At 46.1% G+C, this 24,960-nt stretch overlaps 1 protein-coding gene across 1 annotated transcript; it reads left to right on the top strand.

The window, feature by feature from the left end:
- The first annotated feature begins 2,333 nt into the window (after window positions 1–2,333).
- Window positions 2,334–19,933, top strand: LOC124673030 (disease resistance protein RGA5-like). The gene is made up of 3 exons (XM_047209164.1): window positions 2,334–3,188; window positions 5,892–7,885; window positions 19,776–19,933. Exons 1-3 carry the CDS (start codon window positions 2,359–2,361, stop codon window positions 19,931–19,933), a joined length of 2,982 nt encoding a protein of 993 aa, XP_047065120.1. The 5' UTR covers window positions 2,334–2,358.
- Window positions 19,934–24,960: the final 5,027 nt, after the last annotated feature.

The following is a 24,960-nucleotide window of genomic DNA, read 5'->3' as shown; positions in this document are numbered from 1 at the left end:
CATTTTCACTCTCCTAACCACCCCTGGTTTGCTTCCACTTCGATCGGCCAAGCGCCATCGCTGAACTGCCGCGCATCGTTCTATCACGTGTGAACCCCATGCCATCTGTGACGATGCCCTTCCCAGCCGGTCGAGATGCCCCGTCGTTCGCTCACCCCTGTGCCACTACGCAAGGCCCCGTCCACGTCTCCGGCCCTCGGCGAGTCCCCTAAATCAGCACCACCACGCGGATACGTTGACGGCGTGGTTTCAAAGACGAAAAAGTAGCGGGGCAGACAATGTTGCTTGTAACTGATGAATTGTTCAGTGATATTGGTGAATTGTGATGGATTGATGAATTGTGACAATCTCCAAAATTTTCTTGCAATTTATGATTGTGTATATGCATGTGTGTGTTGTGTGGTGCTGGCGACCATAGCCAAGGCGACCTTGTGTGATTGCACGCGAGCCATTCGTGGGTTGTGTTTCATTTTGCAAATGAGTGTCAATCTTTTGGCGTGAACTTATGATGATTTTATTTATGAATTACATATATTTATGATGCTCGATACAATTTTTGTATGTTGATAGATGAAGCAATGGTACACCGTGAGAAGAGGAAAGGTTCCTGGAGTCTATGACTCATGGGAAAAGTATGAGGAACAAGTGATGGGGTACAGCAACAAGTTTAAAGGGTTTAAGACTAGATAGGAGGCAATATTACTTGGAGTCTTTAAGGCCAGGGGAGGAAAAAACATGAAGTTTGCAATGCTTCTCCGACTAGGTGTAATAGAAGCAACAATGAAGTTCGCAATAATCCAGCACATATCGGGTCTAGTAGACCGAAGGACTTCACCATCTTGATCCAATTCATCATGATTGTGTTTTTATTCTTCTTCATCCATATTAGCTGACGGCTTTCCTCGTATCTTTAGATTAGATGGAACAATTAGTATTAGAAGTCTTAATGCTTTTATTTGATGTATTTCTTGTAATAGAACACTAATTAAATTGTTTTCTGCTCAAATTAGCTATTTTAAGATGCATAGTTTCAAGTTGAGAGAATGAACTTGTATTAGAAATTTAAAAATGCTGGGACGAAACCGAAATTCACTGCCACTATTGCAGTGACCGACACGTTTGTTTTTACCCTGCAAACTATAGTAGAGGTATTTCCCAAAGATGTAACTAGCGTATGTGCCACCGGTAATAAGTATCGGCAGCATGGCAACTACGCATGCCTCAAGTATTTCCATTACCGGCGGTGTGGTATCTAGCTAGCATGCCGCCGATAACAAGTACTAGCAGCAACATACCAGCGACATGTCAATTACATGTCGTTAATAAGGCTGATTTTGCAACGCTGCCGACAACATTACCCATCATAAGACGCTAGTTTCGGACATGAATTCGGTGCATCTGTCCCACCAGTGTGCTCTCCTTTTGAAAAATTAAAAATTTGTAATTTTGAGTTTCAAAAAATCTAAAATTTATTTTAGGAACATATATATATGGTGTGTATATCCGTGCAAAGTTTCGGTAGAAAACTCGTAATGTTTTGGCCCTTGAAAAAAAACAAATTTATGAAAAAAATACACGTATATAGTGGCTATATGCTGTCAAAAAATTGTCTTTTTGTATCTCCCAAAATAGAACATATGTTTAAATGAAACTTTAGGCTTGAAATCTCTATTTATATTTTTTTTCCTAGATTTTTTGAGACCGAGAAGTACTATTTTCAATTTTTTCAAAAAGCGAGCTCACTTGTGGTCAAGAGCACCGATGGGTTTTCGGTGAAGTTTCTTCCTAATTTCTCTACCTTCCTCTCGTAGCCGCAACGAACTAGGAAATTACTACCTACGTGCAATGACCTCTTAAAATCTGTATGCACGGTAACTGTTGGCCGGTTGAGCTGCAAGCTGAATAAATCACAGAGGGTGAGAGGGGTAGCTAGAAAAAGTCACAACAATTCCAACTTGCGTCTTACGATTTGACGAAAATTGCAAAACAAATTAGTACTACTTCACTGTAATAGAGGAAGTATATGATTGTATTAATTAGCTTGTAGACTCATGTTAGTACTATGAGTGTTGCACGAAGAGCCAACCCCCATGTGTTAAGCCGGCCTTGATCTATATGCATGTGATTGCACGAATCAACGCACGTCATACCATGTGTATTCAACGCCTTGATCATAGTACTATATGTAGGTAATGAGAGCACGTTACTGCATGCCCTGGCCGACGACTTTGAGATGCATGATTGTCAACTTGCTAGTCCGGCCGGCAGAATTCTATTAAAGAGCAGCCCTTGGGCACTCCAACGAACAGCAAATCAACCAAGCTAGCAACCAACTAAAATATTCCACAAGCAATAGCCATGGATCTGGCAACGGGTGCCATGGGCACCCTTCTCCCGAAGCTTGCCGAGCTCCTCAACGAGGAGTACAAGCTGCAGAAGGGGGTCAAGGAAGGCGTCAAGTCCCTTGAGAAGGAGATGCAGAGCATGCACGCTGCCCTCCGCAAGGTGGCCAGGGTGCCGCGGGACCAGCTCGACGAGCAGGTCAAACTCTGGGCAGGGGAGGTGAGGGAGCTCTCCTTCGACATGGAGGACGTCGTCGACAAGTTCCTGGTGCGTGTCGATGATGGCACCGAGCCCGCCACCAAGTCAAACAAGCTCAAGAGGCTCACGGAGAAGATGGCCGGCTTGTTCACTAAGGGGAAGGCTCGCCATGAGATCGCCGACGCCATCAAGGAGATCAATAAGCAAGTCCAAGAGGTTGCTAGCAGGCGTGATAGGTACAACATCAACAATATTGTCGATAAGCCTGCACCTGTGATGACCATCGATCCTCGCCTTCAGGCTCTGTACACAGAAGTGACTGAGCTTGTGGGTATTGCTGGAAGAAGAGATCAAGAGGTAATGAAGTTGCTCATGGACGACGGAGATGGCATGTCAACGAAAAAGCTGAAGACTGTCTCTGTTGTCGGATTCGGAGGACTGGGCAAGACCACTCTTGTCAAAACGGTGTTTGACAAGATCAAGGGAGATTATGCTTCAAGTGCTTTCGTAACCGTCGGTCGAAATGCCGACGCCAAGAAGGTTTTCATGGACATCCTTCTTGATCTTGACAAGTACGGAAGTCAGCCCACCGGATTGGATGAAAGGCAGCTCATTGACAAACTCCGGAAGCGTCTCGAGAACAAAAGGTAAGCCCATGTCAAACTGTCACTAACTTATTGATGACATTTCAGTTTATAAATAGATAAATCTAAATCTAGGACAACTAATATGAAACGGAGTAAGTAGTTTAATAATGAGTAAATTGCGAAGTTATGAAAAAAGTGAAGGTTTTACTGTAACCTTCATTTTATACCTCCATGTAGCGACCATGTGATGACTTTTAGAAATTCCATAATTTTCCGTTTTAAAATTTGGATAGATTTGACCTCATTTATTATTTATACCAAACTGAAAAGGCAGAATCCACTTGTTTGGACGAAGGGCCAGGTAACTTGGCATCTAAGTATAACTACGTCAGTTTTGCTTGATAAGGGATGCTAACTATACCATATACCATACTGCTCTTACAACATCTGAGTCTAAATCGTCACAGATGTAAATTTAGGTTTCTATTCATTCCATATACCATACTGCTCTTACAACATCTGAGTCTAAATCCTCACGGATGCAAATTTAAGTCCTCAAGAAAGAAAAAACAGAATCCAGTTGTTCTGGTACTCATGCAATTTATCTTGAGGACTGGAGTTTAATCTTAACAAAAAATTAAAAAATTCTAATATTGATGCTTAATGGTTGTGTGCATTCCTAGTTGGTGCAGACCTAGGGTAGTGAAATTCTCCCCATCTTATTTATCAACGGAAAACACATCTCCCTCCTCTCATCCCAGTCATCCCCTCCCTCCTCCTGGGTTGCCAGCATAGAGGCTGCTCTGGAGGGCAACAACCCCGGCACAAGACATCCCTCCTCAGGCTCAGATGGAATCTAGGTATAACTACGTCAGTTTCGAACCCCTATGCCTGGCTTTTTTTTCATCTCTCACAAGATTTATCCGGATGGAGCGGAAAACCGGTTTAACGCTTAAACCTGGCTCAGACGACAGTTTCGGACTACGTAGGCACAGACGGTACAATCCGCTGGCTCTAGTTCTGGGTTTTTTTTTCACACAACCCCACAAGGAGACCGTGGTTGCCTCGCGGGAGAGGAGGGGCGGCCACCCTCATAGAAAATTTTAGCTTGACCTTTTCCAAAAGTAGGACATATTGAGGGCCAAAAATTTGAGAAAACAAAAATTAATCAACGTTTCTCAAAAACATCGGCAACTCATTCCCTGAAAAAAGAAACAAAAAAATATGCATCTCCAAAATGGTTCACAAGCAACACATACAACAATATGTCTGGCGATCATTCATCATCTTTATATACCTATAGGCGCAGGGATACGATAATTAATACTCCCTTTGAGACGTAGATAGAGTGAGTGGGGGTTCAGCGGGGGGGGGGGGGTAGGTGGAGTAGAGTGAGTAGAGAGGTCAGCGGAAAAGGGAAAAAGCTAGAGAAAAGGGGGAGATGAGAGAAGTGATGGCATATATTAAGAGGAGAAAGAAAATGAGAAGGAAGAAGCAAAGTGGGAATGCACATGGTAGTTTCAATCTGCCACCACATTAGTGGTGTGTCATTCTAATAAACACAGGACTGGTACATAGGCTCCACAGGTGCACCCACAGGCGGCCCCATTGATGATACTGGTGGCGTTGAACATTTGGAAGACACGCCAGCTAACTCACACTATTGGTGGCGTGTAGAAATGTTGTCACGCCACCTGTATGTAGGCCTAGAAGGGACTTCTTGAGCGGCCCTACCGAGTACCGATGCTATTGGTGGTGTTACACATCATGTAGAAGAGCGACATGCCACCGGTATGTGGGGCCCATAAGTGGGCCTGAATTAGAAATATTGGTGGCACGTCCTACCTAGTATTCCACGCCACTGATGCAAGAATACTGGTGGCGTGGCCATATATAGACACACCGATAATATTTTCCGCCGGGGTGTGCAGCTGGGTCTACATACCATTTCCATTGCGCTTATGAATACACTACACAAGTACTGAAATACTGTGTACTGAAATACTGGTTGTGTTGACTGAAATCAAACACCACAACTTATACCAGTGATGCGGCAATATTTAGAAACACTATCAACGTAATGCCATTTGTAAGCCTTTTCCTACCAGTGTAAGGATTTTTGTATTCAAATAATTTCATAGAAATTTCGAGGATGTAAAGCATAAGTTTATTTTTTCTATGTAGGTCATTAGATATGTAGAATCAAATATTATTTATGATTCCTAAATATTTCTTATTGGTCTATTTGGAGGAAATGTTCCATCCACAATGACCTCTTGGTTTGTTTCTATTTTCATGTGGTTTCAAATGCTCTTGCTTCAGATCCTGTAGTTTTCCAATCCTATCAGAGGGGAAATGACACTCAATTTTTTTCCCTATTCAAATGCGTTTGTATTGTTTAGAAAAAATATAAAAAAACTGAAACTCAATTTTTGACAATGTGTTGGTGTGGATTAATGAATAAATGGTCAGAATCTTCTACTGTACTTTGGTGTTGCATGCCTTATCTCTCAATCTCCCTGATCGATCTTACCACCATTGCATGGTTAGAAAACGTGTACCTTTTGCATTAAAGGCATATGCTTTGCGGAATCGTATGGATCCATAGAAAATGTTTGCTTAAAACATTTTGATAGAAATATGATCTCTAATGCATCAATTTATCTGTACTTTTTCCTATGCGTCTTAGTTATTCTTAGTTTTTTCATGTTAAGCTTATCATGCATGTGTACACGCATTGTGTTAATTTCATAATTTGAATAGGTACCTCATTGTGATTGATGATATATGGGATAAAGAATTGTGGACCATTATCAACTTGGCATTCTGTAGCAGTAACAACTTTGGCGATCGGCTAATCACAACAACTCGTATAGTGAGTGTAGCTAAATTATGCAGCTCATCTACCCATGATTCAGTTTATCAAATGACACCTCTTAGTGATGATGATTCCAAAAGGCTCTTCTATAAAAGGATATTTTCCCACGAGAGTGAATGTCCCCATGAATTTGAAAAAGTGTCCATAGATATATTGAAGAAATGTGGAGGAGTGCCATTAGCAATAATTACTCTAGCAAGTCTTTTGGCTAGTGATGGGAAGGTAAAACCAGAGGACGAATGGCATGTTTTGCTTGAGTCCATCGGTCGTGGACTTAAAGAAGACCCCAATGTAGAACAAATGTTGAAGATACTATCCTTTAGCTATTATGATCTGCCTTCTCATCTGAAAACATGTTTATTATATCTAAGCATGTTTCCAGAGGACTGCAAAATCAGAAAAGATCAGTTGATATGGATGTGGATTGCCGAGAGTTTTATCCAACCTGGAAAAGAAAAAATTAGTCTCTTTGAGATGGGAGAAACTTATTTCAACGAGCTCGTGAACAGAAATATGATCCAGCCGGTATACTTTGAGTTCGCGGTAGGCCAGGTAGATGCTTGCCGTGTGCATGATATGGTTCTCGATTTAATTTCTTCCTTGTCAAGGGAGGAAAACTTTGTTACTATATTGAATGGTACTGCTGACAGCATGTATTCTGAGCGGAAATATCGCAGGATGTCCCTCCAATATGCTAGTAAAGAAGAGCTTCAAACCACACCTCCCAAATCTGTGAGTGTATTACAAGTGAGGTCCGTTGCTGCATTTGAACCTGCTATTGATCTAATGCCACCATTCTCGAGCTTTGGTGTTTTACGTGTCTTGGACTTGACTGGATGTAATCTTGGAGATCACGGTAATCTTCACCTTCGGGAGCTGGGAAGTTTACTTCACCTGAGGTACCTAGGTCTAGCTAAAACAGGAATTTCTGAACTCCCGGAAGAAATTGGAAAGTTGCAGTTTTTGCAGGTGCTAGATCTGAGAGTATATAATATAGAAGGGCTTCCATGCAGTCTTATTAAGCTTGGAAAATTGATGTGCCTACTACTTCTTCCACATAATTGCAAGAAGTTTCCAGATGGGTTGGGAAACCTGTCATCGCTGGAAGTGCTGAGTAAGATCCATGGTGACTCTGTAAGCACCGTGAATGAGCTCGGCCGCATGGTAAATTTGAGGAACCTTGATATTGAGTTTGATAATGTTACTTTGGACTTGGAGGAAGCTTTTGTGGAGTCACTAGGTAAACTGTCCAACATCCAGAGTATACAAATTGGCACTGTTCATTATAATCCTATATCAATGCATATGTTGGGCGAACGTTGGGTGCCCGCTCGAAGTCTCCGTGAATTTTCCACAGGAGGATACATCAAATTCTCAACACTGCCAGCATGGATAAAAAATAATCCCTCACGTATGTCGCACCTTTCCAAGTTAAACATCCGTGTCGGGGATTTGAAGCAGGAGGAGCTGGAATCACTTGGAAGTTTACCGTCTCTTGATGAGCTCATCTTATGTACCCACCACCCAAGGCTGCTAGTCATCCGTGCTAATGGGTTCCGCCAGCTATTACACTTCAAAGTTTTTTCCGAGACGCCCAGCCACATTGTGTTCCAACCAGAAGCTATGCCGAAGGTTCAGATGGTTGATATCTATATCAGTTTGCGGGTCGCCAAAGATGAAGCAGCTGCTAACGGTGGTGATTGGTTTGATGTGCGCATGGGGAATCTGTCATCCCTCAGGGATGTGAAAGTCAAAGTCACAAGTTCTGGAGTGACGGTCGGGGAGGGCAAGCAAGCGGAGGCTGCGCTGGAGAACTCACTCCGTGCCCATCCTAACCGGCCCATCATTTTTGTCTCCATGCGTCCGCCCATACCACAAGGTACGTTTCTAAAAATCTTCGCTGCTAATTTCCTTGCTTTTCAACGATTTTATGCATGCATATATTCATATACACATTACTGATTGACCTTTTTCTCTTTCCTTCTTCTGAAGACGTTCAAGATGACAACGTCTACATGTTGACTGCCAAAACCCACCGGCGGGCAGCGGCCTTGTCAACACTGTAGAGCCGGGGGGAGCCTAGAGCTGCGGCTGGCTGAGACCCCTCCGAGCGACGGCCCGCAATGCTCTTCCTGGTCACACGCGGCGTTGCGAAGTGCAAGGGCGTGCCACCCGACCTATACCCGGTCGTGAAGGTGATGAGATTGCCTCGCTTAGTTTCCTGCAGGGCATACATGTAAACGTTAAATACGAGCCTCGATCGGCTCTCGAGTTATCCCGTGAATCGGCTCAAAGAGCCGATCCACCCATGATCCGTACGGGGTGTACGAATACTTGGTGGTCCTGCTTGATCAAGATGAAGCTAATGAGATCTACGACGATTTAGGGTTTTCACCACATAATCGGATCATCCTACTCCAGGTTGGGCCGGATGGCCACGCACGGTGCTCGTAAGCCGATCCTAAACAAGGCCAAAAAACCAACATGAAGTTGATCCTAGGAACATCCCGTTTAGGACTTGCGAACGCCACCCTACGTGCCACAGGATCCTCCCCCTTTGTAAGGCCAAACTATTGCAGATATTAAACTAATCCTTGTAGAACAAGGAGCAATCGTAACGGATCAGATCTACTAAATAATGATCAAGCGGGGTGCCGCCCCCACACCTGAGATAGGCGTGAGGACGGCTAGATATGCAAGGGTTGCACTACGTAAGCATGCTTAAACGAAGAACAATGCTAACCCTAACACATCTAATGATAACTACGTTGCTCGCCATCAAAAGCGCTTCGATACGAGCAACGCATGAACAACGTGGGGCTTGTGCTGCCTAGATCGCAAGATGCGATCTAGGCAGCATGTCGCTTACCCGATAGAAACCCTCGAGACGAAGGAGTTGGCGATGCGCCGAGATTGGTTTGTTTTTGGGGTTGAACGTGAGTTGTTGTTTATTCCATAAACCCTAGGTACATATTTATAGTCCAGCGGACTTTCTAATGTGGGCGTGCACCAAACCGTGCACGAGATAAAATCTAACTTCTAAACCGGTATACAATCTATTATATTAAGATACACGGGCTAACTAGCCCAAATTCTCCGTGCCAGGCCGCTTCATACTTCTTCCATATGTAATCTCCCAAGCCCATCTCGATCGCGGCCCACCTCCTGATTTAGCCAAAATCTGGTGATAACACATGCCCCCCTGGTTTTGGTAATGATAATTTCAAAACCACTCTGTTTTTTTTCCAGAGGGGTCGTGTCACAGCAGAACGGAACTGTCGCAGCACGCCTTATCATGACGACTTGCCTTCCCAACTTCTCTGCACGATTTGACAGTTTTGGCACCATGTCCTCGAGAACTGCTCGGGAATTAAAACCCCCACCTCCTTTTATTTAGCCACAACGAACAGTTCTCTTCTTTACCCCTTCCGCAGTAGTGCTCCAAAAAACCCTCCCCCGCAACCATGTCCTCTTCCTCTTCCTCTTCTTCTTCGTCGGATCCTTCCCACGTGTCTTCTCCCATCCGAGAGTCGACGCCCTCGTGGGGTACACAAGCGGCGTATGACATCCTTGCCCCGACGAAGTGGGACAAAGAGGACCATGACTCCTCCGTCTGGTCCGAGGATGATAAATCCCAAACCGACGGGGAGAGCGACCTCCGCTTCCTTGCTGACGAAGAAGTAGTGGAGGAGAGCGAAGACGACCGTCTCTCTTGGGCGGACTTCACCACCTCCGAGGAGGTGAAGGAAGAGGGAGAGGAGGAGGAGGATGAAGACAGCTCCTCCGACGAGCCGCCGGCCAAACGCCGCCACCTCTGGCCCGGGAACTTCAGCAACGTCGACAGTGACGACGACGCCGACGAAGAGGACGAAGACGACGAGGGTCCTATCGGCGGCCGCTGGAGCAGCGACGACGAGCCGGCGGGGAGTAGCACCGGCGGTGGCGACGACGGTGACGACGACGACGACGAGGGCAGCGAGCGGCCCCTAGATAGGGTCTTAGCATAGGACTAGCGATAGCGGACGGGGCAATGTATCCCCCTGGTCTTCTCTTTTGAGGGCAATCAGCTCTTCTCTCGTAAGAAATCTGGCTCATCAATGAAGAAATTCCCCAACTCGATTTTGCCGATTCCATTTATGATAATTTAGCCGATTGTCTCCCCTCCCGATTCTCGCCGATTGCCACACTAGACCATGCCCAACAAGCCGATGGCACCGCACCAGCCTCCCACACTAGATTTCGAGATAGATCCATCTAGACCCAAACTCCTTGCCACACAAGTCCAAGCCTTATTCGCGCGAATCCACAGATCTCATTCAAGATGACATGTTGGACCTAGCGGCAAAACTCCTGAAATAATGTCAGGTCTCCTCTTCTTTATTCTCTCCGAATTCTGCTCGTTCAGCTCCGACAGCTTCCCTCTACAATAAACACCGTCTTTTGAGCCGACACGAAGAGCGGGCCCATTTTGACAGAGTTGGTTAGACCTCGAGGGCGAGCTGCCCCCCGAGCCTTAGCCACGGCGAGGGTAAAGGATGGATCATCATCATTGAGATTTCGGGGCGGGCCCAACCCTGTCCAAAAGAGTTATCCCGCAGGGCCACCAGCCGATCACCTCCCTTCCGTTGAGGGTCCATACAGCCGATCCGAGCAAGCTATGATAAATTTGCAACATAGGCACCGTTCCTCGGGTAACTTGCGGTGCAGAGTTCGGCCGATCCCAACGAGATCGGCTCCCCGAGCGGAGACCTTCAAAGTGAGCTGCCCCCGGGCCTTCAAGGTGAGAATAGCGACGAGCTGATTACGTCAATCATCCTTGGTTTCTAACTCACAACGCCGTATCAACCGATTTAGAACAAATCGGCTCCTTTAGAATGAGGGAATTCCGGGACGAGCCGCCCTCCCCGAGCTTCTTTAGTCCAAACCTTGCGCCTTGCCGATCGGATCAGCTCATCATCTTCGGCAGGCTGAAGCAACTTCCGGTGAGAACGTTTTCGTGTTTCGACGTTCTCCGGACTCTTGGAGGGAACTACCCCTCTCGCTCTTAAGTTGATGCCTGCTGCATCGGCTATGCCTGAAATTTTTCGAACCTTTTTTTTTTTTTATTTTTCCGGCCGACTTGTATATCGGCCCCCCATGTTCCAATACCCATCAACAGAAGATGAAATGGTTCTGTTGCACACCCTCATATTTTATATACCTGGGTGCCCCCCCAGCCGATTCTCGTCAAGAGAATTGATGGTATCGGCTCGTTGGATAACATGTTGAACCCGGGCGGAATGGTGGGTGAGGATATTCCCGGCCGATCATCGGAATCGGCCTCCACGTTGTTTGCTCGGTGAAGGTCTTGTAATGCTCCTTCACGGATCCTTGGGGCCGATCACAAGGATCAGCCTCGCCGACTTGCACATTGCTTGGCTTACACTACATGGTCGAGGCCGGTGGATAAAACTAGCTTAACCCTTCCCTTCGTCACATCGATGCGCTCGCAGTCGTCTAATTTGATGCCCGAAAGGGGTTCTTGGCCTCGTCGCTTCCCATGCGTTCATGCCGGCCGTTGAAACTTCGGCCGAGTCGTCGGCTTGGACGACCTCTACCTCATCCCCATCCCACCGTATTATGCATTGGTGCATCGTGGAGGGAATGCAGCGGTTGGCGTGGATCCAATCTCTTCCTAGCAAAACAAGCATAACCGCTCGTGCTATCAACGATAAAGAACGCCGTGGGGATGGTTTTTCTTCCTACGGTCGGATCCACATTCAGAACTCCTTGTGCTTCGGATGCTTGGCCGTTGAAGTCGCTCAACGTTACGTTGGTCTTGATCGGATCCGAACTCGAGCGTCCCGGCCCGACGTAGCATAGAATACGGCATGATGTTAATCGCCGCTCCGGTGTCCACCAAGCATCCCGTTTACAGGCCTCCCATCAATATACCCTCGTAAGTACGGGGCCTTCGGATGCTCGTAGCTCCTGTCTCGTGGCTTCTCAAAGATAACCGGCCGTGGGCCGCGATCAAGTTGTGCCACGGAGGTCTCGTCTAACCCCGGGGCATTGAACTCCGAAGGGAGGATAAACACCATATTTGTGCCAGCCGATGTTTCATCATCGGCTTTTCTTCGTTCGGGCGCCACTCTTTTCTTCGTGGCCGACCTTCCTCGTCCAAGGTTCGCAGAATTTTGGCGGCCGGACCGGGCCGTGCCCTCCTTAGCGTGCGCAGATATAATCTTTCGGCTTCTTTCAACCCTTGCGGACGCTGGACTCTTTGCTTCGGGAATGGCTGAGCCCATCGTGGTACCATCCGGATCGACGATATTTGTATTCTTCACTATCGTCCTCTAGCTCCTCGAGATCTTCCATCTGAGGGGACTCGGCACGCTTGTCCCGATGCGGGAAAGGCCCTAGCCGGCTGAACGCAGACACGTTAGCGGCACCCTTCTTTCTTTGTTTGCATTCGGGCGGTCCTCGATTGTTGGCAATCGGCTCATCCCTGAGTCCCAGCAATGTTTGAAAAACGGGCAGTCCCAGTGCTTATCCATGTCACTCCGTCCCCTTGGCCTCCCTTCGGCGTGACGGCCGTACCTTTTGTTGCTTCTACCATGTTGGCGGTACCTTCCGACCTCGGCATCAGACCGGACATTCCTCTCATCGTCGGCGTCGTAGCGCCGACGTCGGTCTTGGTGTTGCTCGTATTTGCTGAGAGGGTGCTTGGAGTGTGGGCGTTGATACCGCATGCTTTTTATTCCCTCCCTTGCCAGGTACCGCATGTCCTCGCCTCGGGGTTGGCCGCGCGGATCGGCCCCTTTTCATCCTTGCCACGGGAGTGGCTGCTTTCTGTTTCCCCTTTGTCATGGCGGCTTGCAGATCCTGCCACATTGACACCAAAGGAACACTTTGTCCGATCTATGGGGTGGCTGAGATCCACCGTGTCGACGCCGGGCCCCGGCGTGGGTTCCTACCAAGCCCGATACCGTGCGGCCGGGTCTTCTCGGCGGAGCCGATGAGTTCGGCTCCAAGGGTTGCCTTGATCCCGTCATGTTCCCTTCTCGAGCTCCTTGGGTAGATCCCCATGCTTCAGCAGACTTGGTGCGCTCCTCCAACGGGGTGGAGAGATCCCTCTCCTCAAGCGCGCCTTCGGGCGTGGAGCCCCTCCCCCGACGCCATGGGAGTGGGTTCGGTGGGAGGAGCCGAAGAGTGCGGCTTCGAGGATGGCTTTGATCTCGTCGCATGTGACCGGCGTGCCGTCCGCCATCTCGTATGTAGATGGCGATGTGGTTGATGTAGACGATCGTCCCACCGGGCGTGCCGAAATGTGTTGACCGCCAAAACCCACCGGCGGGCAGCGGCCTTGTCAACACCGTAGAGCCGGGGGAGCCTAGAGCTGCGGCTGGCCGAGACCCCTCCGAGCGACGGCCCGCAATGCTCTTCTCGGTCACACGCGGCGTTGCGAAGTGCAAGGGCGTGCCACCCGACCTATACCTCGGTCGTGAAGGTGATGAGATTGCCTCGCTTAGTTTCTCGCAGGGCATACATGTAAACGTTAAATACGAGCCTCGATCGGCTCTCGAGTTATCCCGTGAATCGGCTCAAAGAGCCGATCCACCCATGATCCGTACGGGGTGTACGAATACTTGGTGGTCCCGCTTGATCAAGATGAAGCTAATGAGATCTACGACGATTTAGGGTTTTCACCACATAATCGGATCATCCTACTCCGAGGTTGGGCCGGATGGCCACGCACGGTGCTCGTAAGCCGATCCTAAACAAGGCCAAAAAACCAACATGAAGTTGATCCTAGGAACATCCCGTTTAGGACTTGCGAACGCCACCCTACGTGCCACAGGATCCTCCCCCTTTGTAAGGCCGGACTATTGCAGATATTAAACTAATCCTTGTAGAACAAGGAGCAATCGTAACGGATCAGATCTACTAAATAATGATCAAGCGGGGTGCCGCCCCCACACCTGAGATAGGCGTGAGGACGGCTAGATATGCAAGGGTTGCACTACGTAAGCATGCTTAAACGAAGAACAATGCTAACCCTAACACATCTAATGATAACTACGTTGCTCGCCATCAAAAGCGCTTCAAGTACGAGCAACGCATGAACAACGTGGGGCTTGTGCTGCCTAGATCGCAAGATGCGATCTAGGCAGCATGTCGCTTACCCGATAGAAACCCTCGAGACGAAGGAGTTGGCGATGCGCCGAGATTGGTTTGTTTTTGGGGTTGAACGTGAGTTGTTGTTTATTCCATAAACCCTAGGTACATATTTATAGTCCAGCGGACTTTCTAATGTGGGCGTGCACCAAACCGTGCACGAGATAAAATCTAACTTCTAAACCGGTATACAATCTATTATATTAAGATACACGGGCTAACTAGCCCAAATTCTCCGTGCCAGGCCGCTTCATACTTCTTCCATATGTAATCTCCCAAGCCCATCTCGATCGCGGCCCACCTCCTGATTTAGCCAAAATCTGGTGATAACACTACATCGTATAGGAATTAAAAAAAAACCTGTGAGTTCATACATTTCTCCCATTTACAGGTTTCAAACACAATATGTATATATATATATATATATATATATATATATATATATACACGTTCTGTATTTTCTTCTCTTCTTATTCATGTAGCCTTGCTATTTCCCTTTTTTGTGACACATTATTCTCCAGGCTGTCATTGCTTACTGGAGACGCACATCAGCAGAGCACGTGTATTTCGCCAGCTGCAACATTTATCAGAACTTGTTACTTGTTGAGATTATGTCTCGGCTTGAACCCAAAAAAAAAAACGAAAAAGAAACAATTGTTTGTGTGTATGATCTTTAGTTACTCATGAATCTAGACTTCCTTTTCATTTTTTTTAAAAAAACTAATAGTATGGTCTCTTATTTTGCTTAATATTTTTCAAAAATTAATCCAAAAAAAGTTCGTTCATGTAGTTTCTAGTCTACCAGTGTGCTATTTCAAGAAAAAAAGAAAAAATAGGTGTTGTTTGGATTCTATGGTATTACTAGCTCTACATATTTAGGTGGGATTACTGTTTTTATTTGAGTTAGGTAGTTGGGTGGATTTTCTGGGGTATGTGGTAGGTGGGGGAACTCCGCCTATGATATTAATGTTAAGTTCACACTTGATATTTTTGCATAGCCGGTCCCAAGCCCGGAAAAAGGAGGAGGGTCCAGCCAATAACCATAACTAGTAATCGTGCACGTGCAATGCATGTCTAAAAAATGTAGCACATATATCTTTATGTTGCATTTAGCTCTGAGTGACAATGTAGTAGGCTTCATGGCCGACGGTGTAATATGCCCACGAAATAACTGATCTAATCACATGACATCAAGTATAATTCGCAAAAAAAAAGTTAGTTGCAAAGAAAGTACAGTTCAACACGAGTATGAATGTTGTACTTACAATCCTTTGAAGTTTCAGTTTCTTATGCCCTCTTCATTCATTTTCAAGCCGACTAAAATAACAAATAATATTATCTGCCACGTTAGTTTTAAGTGACTTAAATATTTGTCGTTGGTTGAACATTGTCGCTTGGGCTTGCCTCCATTTTTATTTGATCTGTTGGGCTGTATCGTGGGTTTCTTGTAAAACACAATACTAATATTGTGTCGTAAAGTGCATGTGTACCCATTTGCATGAACGCTCTCGCTCCTTTTCTTATGTAATCAATCTCAACGAGCTTTCATTGAGGGTAGGCGTATAAGTAAAAATATAATTACTGCTAAGAAATTACTCATTCTTTCCCTCTTTTCTCTTGAAAAAATCAAGCTTTCATATTTAAAATAGATCTTGCAAAAGCTTTTGATAGAATGGAGTGGAATATCATTGTTATTGATCTTACTCATAAAGTGCTACGCGGTCATTTTATAAATTTAATCCATGCATGTGATTCCTCGCGATTTTTTTCGGTTATTATTAATGGCTAGCCTTTTGCAAACTTTCGCGGCGATAGGGGTATCAGACAGAGGTGTCCCTTATCCTCTTATCTGTTTGTTCTTGCAATAAATGAATTTTCTATAGCGCTTCAAGAAGCTATGTCCACTAATTCTTTTGCATGCATAACCCTAACGAAAAATTGTCCCTCTATCCATTCTTTTTTTTTGTGGACAAGCTACAACGCATGAAGCAACTTGCATGAAGAACATTTTGCATAAATTTTGTATGCATTCAGGTCAAACACCGAAATGGAAAAAATGTGGAATTATTTGGAGAAAAAATGTCCCATTTTAACCATCCATGCAGTCAAGCAGATATTTTTAATGCCAAATATTGACAACAACTTTGTCCATCTTGGCCACCCTCTTATTTTACCTGGCAAGGATAAAACTGCAGCATAAAATTTTTTGTTTGAAAAATTCAAATCCAAACTTGGTACATACAAAGCAGATAAGTTATCATGTGCAGAAAGATTGGAACTCGTCATGTATGTTTTACTATATGTCCAATATCCTTTTTACCAAAAAAATTTAATTTTTGCTAAGCTCATTGATATCATTCACAATTTCTGGTAGAATGGTATTAGTGTGAGGAAACAAATTCAGTAAGTTTGTGTTCAAGATCTTGGAAGGACATTTGTGGGTCTAAGAATAAAGGAAGGATAGTCATTCAAAATCTTGAAGCCATGAACCAAGCTCTTATTCTTATGGAAGCTTGGAGAATCTCTGATCAACCAAATGAGTTTCTCCATATTTTAAAATCCAAATATTTTCCAGAATCAATCCATTTGGTGCCCAAAACCAAATGTTCCAAAATCAGCTTTTTGGTCTCCATCATTAAGATCCTACCCATTCCTAAAGATCATTCCTTCTTTGCGATCAGTCAAGGCCAAATACCAATTCGGAGTAGTCCATGGTGTCAAGGATGGGTTCACATTGCTCTCATCATCCGACAAGCAAACTTTGTTAGAATACACCTGAAATTATTTGGAACCGTGAACTCATAATCCATGTGATGCTCTCATAATCCATGTGAGACACCTCTGGCTTCCCAGTCAACAAGTTTGGAACCATAAACTTATTGACATGGTCTTTCAGCAACCGTTGACGAATACAATCAAGCAAACTCCAATCATACAGTCTACCGAGCAACAACATTCTATCCTAGAAATTAACTCAACCAGGTAAATGTAACACTAAAAGCACATATTGTGCTTGTCTTCAAAAATTGCAGGAGCTCGGAAAACCGATGTCAATACAATTTCAACCTGCTACTATTTAACTCTTCAACCATATTTGGAAGAACAAGCAAATAACACCGAGAGTTCAAACTTTTTGGGTGGACATTTTTTAGGAGAGCTATGCCAACAGGAGCTCGGGCATGTAAGGACTATAATCACATAGCAAGCTTTATGCTAGATGTGGGGTCGAAGAAAATGTATACATTTATTTTTTACATGCCCTTTCTCTAGAGCGGCTTATTTGTTCAACGTTAACGCAGCTTGTTTTTTTTCTGAAAATTTGGTAGTTAATATCAATTCATTCACAAAAACCATTATGAATTTTTTAAGTATGAACCATCCCCGTCCCCTGCCAAGTATTTCAACGTTTATGTTGTGCATTTGAAAATCTTGGAACGATAATCTATTTGGCAAGAAACGAGGAATGCCTTATCAAATTCACCGATGGCTCAAGCGACCAGACATAATTTAGAGTTGGTCGATGCAATTGATTTTGCTTCTTTAGAGGTCAAGCCTACTATCTCGTCTTCACAGGGCAAATAACAACTGTCTGAAGCCAGTCTGCCCCAACCAAGAGCGACTATCAAATATGAAATATGATATGCTGATAAAGGAATCCGAAATTTTCTCTGATGTAGCCTAGAAAACAAAACAAAAATCCAGGTCTCCAGGCAGCTGTCGTGACTGGTATTGGTATTTGCTGTCAATTGCAAGAACATGGAAATTCCTCGGTGGTCGTCGGTACTCTAAGCTGAAGCTACAACACTCCATCTTGCGGCAAATGTCGCCAATGTCCTCAACTTACATGAGGTGACTTTTCTAACAAATAATCTCCTTGGCTACTGCTGCAGCTTCAACATATGCATGCTGGTTGCAGATTCCTTGGAAGATAACAATACATTGCAAATTATATCCAGATGACACATACTCTCCATCCAACAATTTTTCATATCAAAAGGGGTCTTCATGGAGTTACACACAACTGCCCACATTAGGAGATTAGACAAGATGTGTATAGCTCTATCTTCACAACAATTATATGCTGGCTATTTTGATAACTCGGGCTAAAGAGGAGGGTCAAGTTGGAAGCCTTATTCCACACTTAGTCGACGGAGGGGTATCTTTTTTGCAGTACGCTGACGATACTATCTTATTTATGGAACATGATTTAGCTAAGGCTGTTAATATGAAACTCATTCTTTGTATCTTTGAACAATTATCTGGTCTTAAAATTAATTTCCATAAAAGTGAGTTGTTTTGTTTTGGTAAAGCTACACAATTGGAACATCAATATAAAAATATCTTTGTGTGTACATCTGGGACTTTACCTTTCCGATATCTAGGGATTCCTATTCATTACCGGCGACTTCGCAATTCTGAATGGAATCCGATGGAGAATCGTTTTGCCTCAAAGTTAGGATGCTGGAAGGGCAAGATGTTGTCTTATGGGGATCGCCTGGTGCTTGTAAATTCTGTACTTACAAGCTTACCAATGTTTATGCTATCATTTCTAGAAATTCCTAAAGGCGTGCGTAAGAGACTTGATTATTATCGTTCCCGCTTTTTTGGCAAGAGGAGGATGATAAGAAGAAATATAGATTATCTAGATGGAATATAGTATGTAGACCTAAGGATCAAGGGGGTTTGGGAATTGAGGTGCTTGAACTGAAAAACCTGTGCCTATTAAGTAAATGGCTTTTTAAATTGTTACATGAAGAAGGGATGTGGCAACAACTACTTCATAATAAGTATATCAAAAACAAAACATTGGCTCAGGTAGAGGTTAAACCTACAGATTCACCGTTTTGGAAGGGACTTATGCGGGTTAAGCTAGAGTTTTTTAAGAGAGGGAGGTTCAAGGTTGGTAATGGGACGACGGTACGGTTTTGGGAGGATACTTGGCTTGGCGACTACCCTCTAGCTGTACAATATCCGTCGTTATATAATATTGTCCAACGGAAGAATGAGTTGGTTTCTACGGTATTGGCACACCCACCGCTGAATATTGGTTTTAGAAGAACTCTCAATGTGTATAAATACAATTTATGGTTACACTTATGCCAGCGGCTTATGTCTATTAACTTATCTTATGAACCTAACATTTTTGTTTGGAACCTAAATGAATCTGGTTTATTTTCTGTTAAATCCATGTACCTTGATCTTATGAATGGTCATACTAGATTTTTGCGGAAATATCTTTGGAAGATTAAGGTTCCTCTAGAAATTAAGATTTTTATGTGGTTTCTAAGTAATAGAGTGTTGCTCACTAAGGATAATTTGGCGAAGAGAAAATTGACAGGTAGTCAACAATGTTGTTTTTGCAACACTAATGAAACTGTTGACCATCTGTTTCTTCATTGTCCTTTTGCAAAAATTGTGTGGCGCATGATATTTTTTACATATAATATTCCACCCCTTCCAATATAACTAATATGTTTGGTAATTGGCTAAATGGAGTGAATAAGAAGGATAAACTGTATATTCGAATGGGTGTTTCGGCAATTTGTTGGTCGATTTGGACTAGTCGGAATGATATTATCTTTAATAAACAAAAGGGAACAAATTTTTTGCAGGTTATTCTTCGTGCGGCGCATTGGTTACAACAATGGGCATACTTGCTCCCGGCGGACCAGCGGAATACCATGGTTACTGGATGCAGCCGGCTCCTGGAGGTCACTCAGGACTGCTATTTCCGAGCTACTCGGATGGCGACACATTAGCAGAATTCTAGATGGATAGTTCTTTGTCTACCATTCATCTATTTTTGTTCCGTTTCGATACCTTTTTAGATTGCTTGGTCTGCGAGACTATCTTTATGTAATAAGTACTTGACGTTGATGTTTTATTTAATAAATGGCTGTGTGCATCGATTGATGCAGAGGCCGGGGCTATGCTCCCATATCTAAAAAAAAAAGCTCTATCTTCACTAGTATGTTATAAATTTCTTTGTTCTCCCATTGCAACCGCACGGGTATTTAGATAGTACAAACAATGTCACATGATGTGCAAGTATGTTAAATTTATTGTGTAATACCGAGAAATGGGATAATAATGTACAAGAAGTATTTTGTTCCCCGTTTGCCATGCTTCATGCCATATCCTGTACGTAAAAGAGCTGCTACTCCATACAAAAAATATCAAGAGAGAGCTCACAGGAGTCGATCCTATAGTTAGTTAGTTAGTTATTAGGTAATGGATCGAACAGAATGGCGATCGGACTACGGACGGAGTATTTGCCGTTGCGGGAGACCCACCGCAGGCTTCCCTCCGCCGTGCCATTGGCGGCGGCATCGGCACCTCTCGTCAACTTCACGGTGAACTCACTCCTCCGTACCATAACCCCGAAGCCCAGCACGTTCGGCACCACCTCGACGGCGACGCCCATGGGTGCGACAACCTCCGCCGTGTACACCGACAAAGGGTCCCCGATGTTGGTCACCGTGCGCCTCACGACCACCGACGGCGCGGCCGGCGTGAGCGTCACCATGATCGAAGGGTAGTTGAGGTCCTTGCCCTCGATCTTCCCCGCCGTGGCGCAGCTCACGTTCATCATCGGCTGCGCGATGATGTCCTTGACGAAGTTCTCCTCGTACCCAAGCCCGCACACGTAGGGGATGTAGTCCGCCGGCGCGAGGTCGTACACGAGGCCCGGGTCCAGCGCGCGCGCCGGGTTCACCAGCCCGGCGCCCATGGCGAAGCAGTTCGGCCGGCCCGTTGTCTCGTCCACGATCGGCGTGCCGTCCGGGTGCGTCACGTCCGCCGTCGTCATCAGCGCCGACTTGATCGCCGACGGCGACCACTCCGGCCGCGCCTTCTTCAGCATGGCCACGATCCCGGACAGGTGCGGCGTGGACATGGACGTGCCGCTGTGCATCCCGAATGTCCTCGTGGGAGTCGCCGCGCTGGCATTGCTCCCCGCGCCGGAGACGGAGGCGACGATGTTGGTGCCGGGCCCGGTGATGTCCGGCTTGAGCACGCCGACGCTGGACATGTTGCAGGGCCCTCTCGAGGAGTACTCGGCGATGGCCGGCAGGGAGGAGCGGTTGAGCTGGGCGCCGAGGAAGGTGAGGCTGGCGGTGGGGCTGGCCGTGGAGTTTATGTACGCCATGATGACCTGCCCGTCGGCGTGCGGGACCCGCGACGCGGCGATGGTGAGGCTGTCCACCGGCGTGGTGGCGGCGCCCCGCTTCAGGCTGGACCAGCTGACCATCCCGGCGCCGCCGGCCTTCTCGACCATGTCGGCGCGCGTGATCGGGTCCTCGCTGCGGTCGCACGCCACGATCTTCCCGCGGACGTCGACGCCGTTCAGCGCGCCGTCGGCGAACATCCCGGAGACGAAGACGAGGGGCCTGTTCTCCACGGGGTTGTACTGGTTCAGGTTCTCCCCGTCGAGCACCACCCCGTTGCCGAGCTGGATCCTGGAGACGATTCGCCGGCCCATGGTGCTGGCGGCGACGGTGAGCTGCCACGGCGCGCAGTTGGTGACGCTGCGCTCGAGCGGGCCGGCGTTGCCGGCGCTGGTGCTGAAGAAAACGCCGGACATGACGGCGGAGAGGCTGCCGACCGCGATGAGGTCCTTGTAGAAGGGCTTCTGCGTGTCGTCGCTAGCGGAGATGGAGATGACGTCGACGCCGTCCTGGAACGCGACCTTTTCCGTGACGGTGAGGATCTCCGTGGCCGAGCAGGTGTCGCCGACGCACACCTCGTAGAACGCCAGGTGCGCGCGTGGCGCCATGCCGGACGCCACCGCGCCGGGTGCGTCGGCCGGCGACAGCTTCACGTCCCTCACGAACGCGCCCACGGCAGTGCCGGATGTGTGTGTGCCGTGGGACTGCGGGCCCCTGGACCGCCCGCCGATGAGCTTCTTGTTGCAGGGCGCGCCCCCGAAGTGGCACCCGCCGCGCCACTTGGCGGGCGGCGGCGCCATGCCGTCGTCGAGGAAGGACACGTGCCGCGGGTCGATACCGTTATCGAGGATCCCCACGATGACGCCCTCCCCCATGCTACCGCCGACGCTCCACGCGCCCGTCCCCGGCGGAGACACCCGGAGCAGCTCGGGCGTGTACGTGGTCATGAGGCGGTAGGTTGCGTCGGGGAGCGCCTCGACGCACCAGGGAAGCTTGGCGAGCTCGGCGACCTCGGCGTTTGTGAGGCGGGCCGCGAAGCCGCTGACGACGTGCTGGAAGGAGAAGACGAGCCGCGGGCGGGCGGCGGAGAGCGCGTCGACGAGGAGCGAGTCGGCCGTGGTGTTGAGGATGGAGGCCAGCAGCGAGGCGTGCCACTCGAGCAGCTTGTCGCCGTTCTCCTTGGGCCCGTTGGTGCGGCACACGATCACCAGGTACGTCTTCAGGGAGCCGGAGGGCGCGTCGTCGACCTCGGCCGCCGCCGCGGGAGCCGTGGAGACATGGGGAGGCGCACTAACGAGGGGAGCGAGCAGGTCGTCGGCTCCGTCGGCCGCGGTGGCGGCGAACAGAATGAGGACGGCGGCGAGGACGATGGCGTGCATGGTGCCGGCCGGCGGTCGGAAGCTTGGCGGTCGATGTGGTGGCGCCCCGTTGGTTTTAATGACGACCGGCGGCCATGCACCCACGCGACCGATGGAGGCGAAGCACGAGCTATGTTTAGAGGGAGAGTTAATTAACGTGCGGCCTAATTTTGGTAGCTCCCTGGCCCAGCCCAGTACCATCGTGCAGGGCTCATAGCTAGCCGTGCATCTGAGCTCTATGAACACCCACCAAGCTAGTTTTTTTTTCTTGCACTAACTAGTTTGAATCTATATTCTTTGGGTATCCTAGAATGCAAACACCCACTTCTCTTCTTCTTGATAGGGCATGAAACATATTTCATGCCGTATCTAATAATATTGAAGATGTTTTCTTTTGTTACAAGATTAAGCAAACCTAAGAAATAGTGATTTGGGACAAAACAAATAGGACTTTCTTGGAGGGAAGAAATACTTTCAACCTGCAAGAGGAATAATGTTTGTAGTCGTCGCTAGATGGTCTAATCATCAATTTATTTTTTATTACTTTTGTGCTATTTGTACTACTATGGATAATTATCAATATACCTATGGATATTTCGCAAAAAAATCAATCTTCATTATTCGGATATGCACATCAAAATATGATGTGTAGTGCAACGACCACTCAAGTCCGGCAAGAAATACATCAAAGCCTTCAATACGACGCCTCGAATATTTTTATTTTCCTTTAACAATGTCACTAATCAATAGGGTTTCTTTTTTCCTTTCTGCATTCTTACATTCTTTTGCTTTAGAATCGTTTGGCATGACCAATATTATTTGTGCAATCAAATGCATGTTTTCTTTTGAGAATTGCAATCAAATGCATGCTGGACGTGGTGCATAGGTCTTTTCTTTTGCCAAAGTTGTTAGGGTTTGTGCATGTAATTTTTTTGGCCTACACATACAACCCAAGATCTATCTATGGATATGCAAGAACGAGTTAGATCTAGATATGAAGTCACTAAGTAGTTTGCGTAAGGCTCATTGAAGATTCTGAACGCGGCGATCCCAGCAGCTAGGCTTATACCTCCCAGCCGCGAGGACATATCTCCTACTTGCTCCTTAGAGGGAGTAGTCCACCTCTAGACTATGGGTTTGTGGCAGTAGCTTGATCTATTTCTCCCATGTGCTAACATTGATTTAATACCATATTAGCTGCCCAACATGATTATGGTTATCTATGTAATTCTTGTGTGGTGGATCTTTTTTTTTAAAAAAACTTTATGTGGTGGATGTTTATTCTGTGAGTTGATTGAGATTGGAATTCTATTATGTGTAAGATGTATGGTATTAAATGTGTAGTGACATATTAATATGTATGAGAGGGCGTGCATGGGGGACCGTGTGTACTAGTTGGAGTAACATGGTGGTGGTGATTGCATAATGATAACAAATTCGAGATCCATACCTTTCTTTTGTTACCTCGCTAGGGATTAAGTGAATGCATGTGTTATAATTATCTAGTGATGGCTGAGATAATCTTGTTTGCTCAAGATAGCACATTTTTTATTCAAACATCATGTTAAAGTACCAAATGCCATACTCTATTTACTCTTAATTCTAGATTGCATGGAGTTTTTTCCTTTCTAGAGGAGCATAAGAGAGATGTGTTGCATCATCTCTAAAATAGAACGTGATGCTCATATGAATGCTTATCATACACATAATGAAGTTTCATCAATATTATATTGCTCGCCTTACACCTTATGAGAGAATAGTCAAGTGAACCCATGAATCCCGGTCCATTTTTATTATAAGAAGCAAGTTTCCAATACTTTTATCACCTTTTATATTTTCTACATTGAAATACAAAAACACTTTTACTATTAGTGAACACAAACAAAAACCCAAAAAGACATGTATCTTATTGCTTTTTTACTTTCTTGTCTAGTCATAGATTGTTTTACTTTATTTACAAGTTTATTTCAGTTTAGTTAATACGAAACCTTATGTTTGACAACCATACAGTGGAGTTGGGGACACAAGGGAAAGACTGTGTTTTTTAGGTTTATTGAAAAGGAGAAGCAAAAGATATCTCTCTGCCAATTCCGCGAGAGTTCGATATAAACCATCGAGTTATTCTTGTGGGGAAAAAGACGCTTGCTACAACACTCTCCACTCGAAGTTTCATTGGTATACACGGAGTTCTTGCCATCAAACATACACAAATCCAATGTAGTTTTGAGAGGCCCAACGATGAAAACGCATTGCAATTCAGACAGACGGTTAAG

This window comes from Lolium rigidum, chromosome 7 (genome assembly GCF_022539505.1).
Source record: "Lolium rigidum isolate FL_2022 chromosome 7, APGP_CSIRO_Lrig_0.1, whole genome shotgun sequence".
In the NCBI taxonomy this organism is placed as follows: domain Eukaryota; kingdom Viridiplantae; phylum Streptophyta; class Magnoliopsida; order Poales; family Poaceae; genus Lolium; species Lolium rigidum.
The sequence above is the reverse complement of the archived record's forward strand: the minus strand, read 5'-3'. Positions and strand labels throughout refer to the sequence as shown.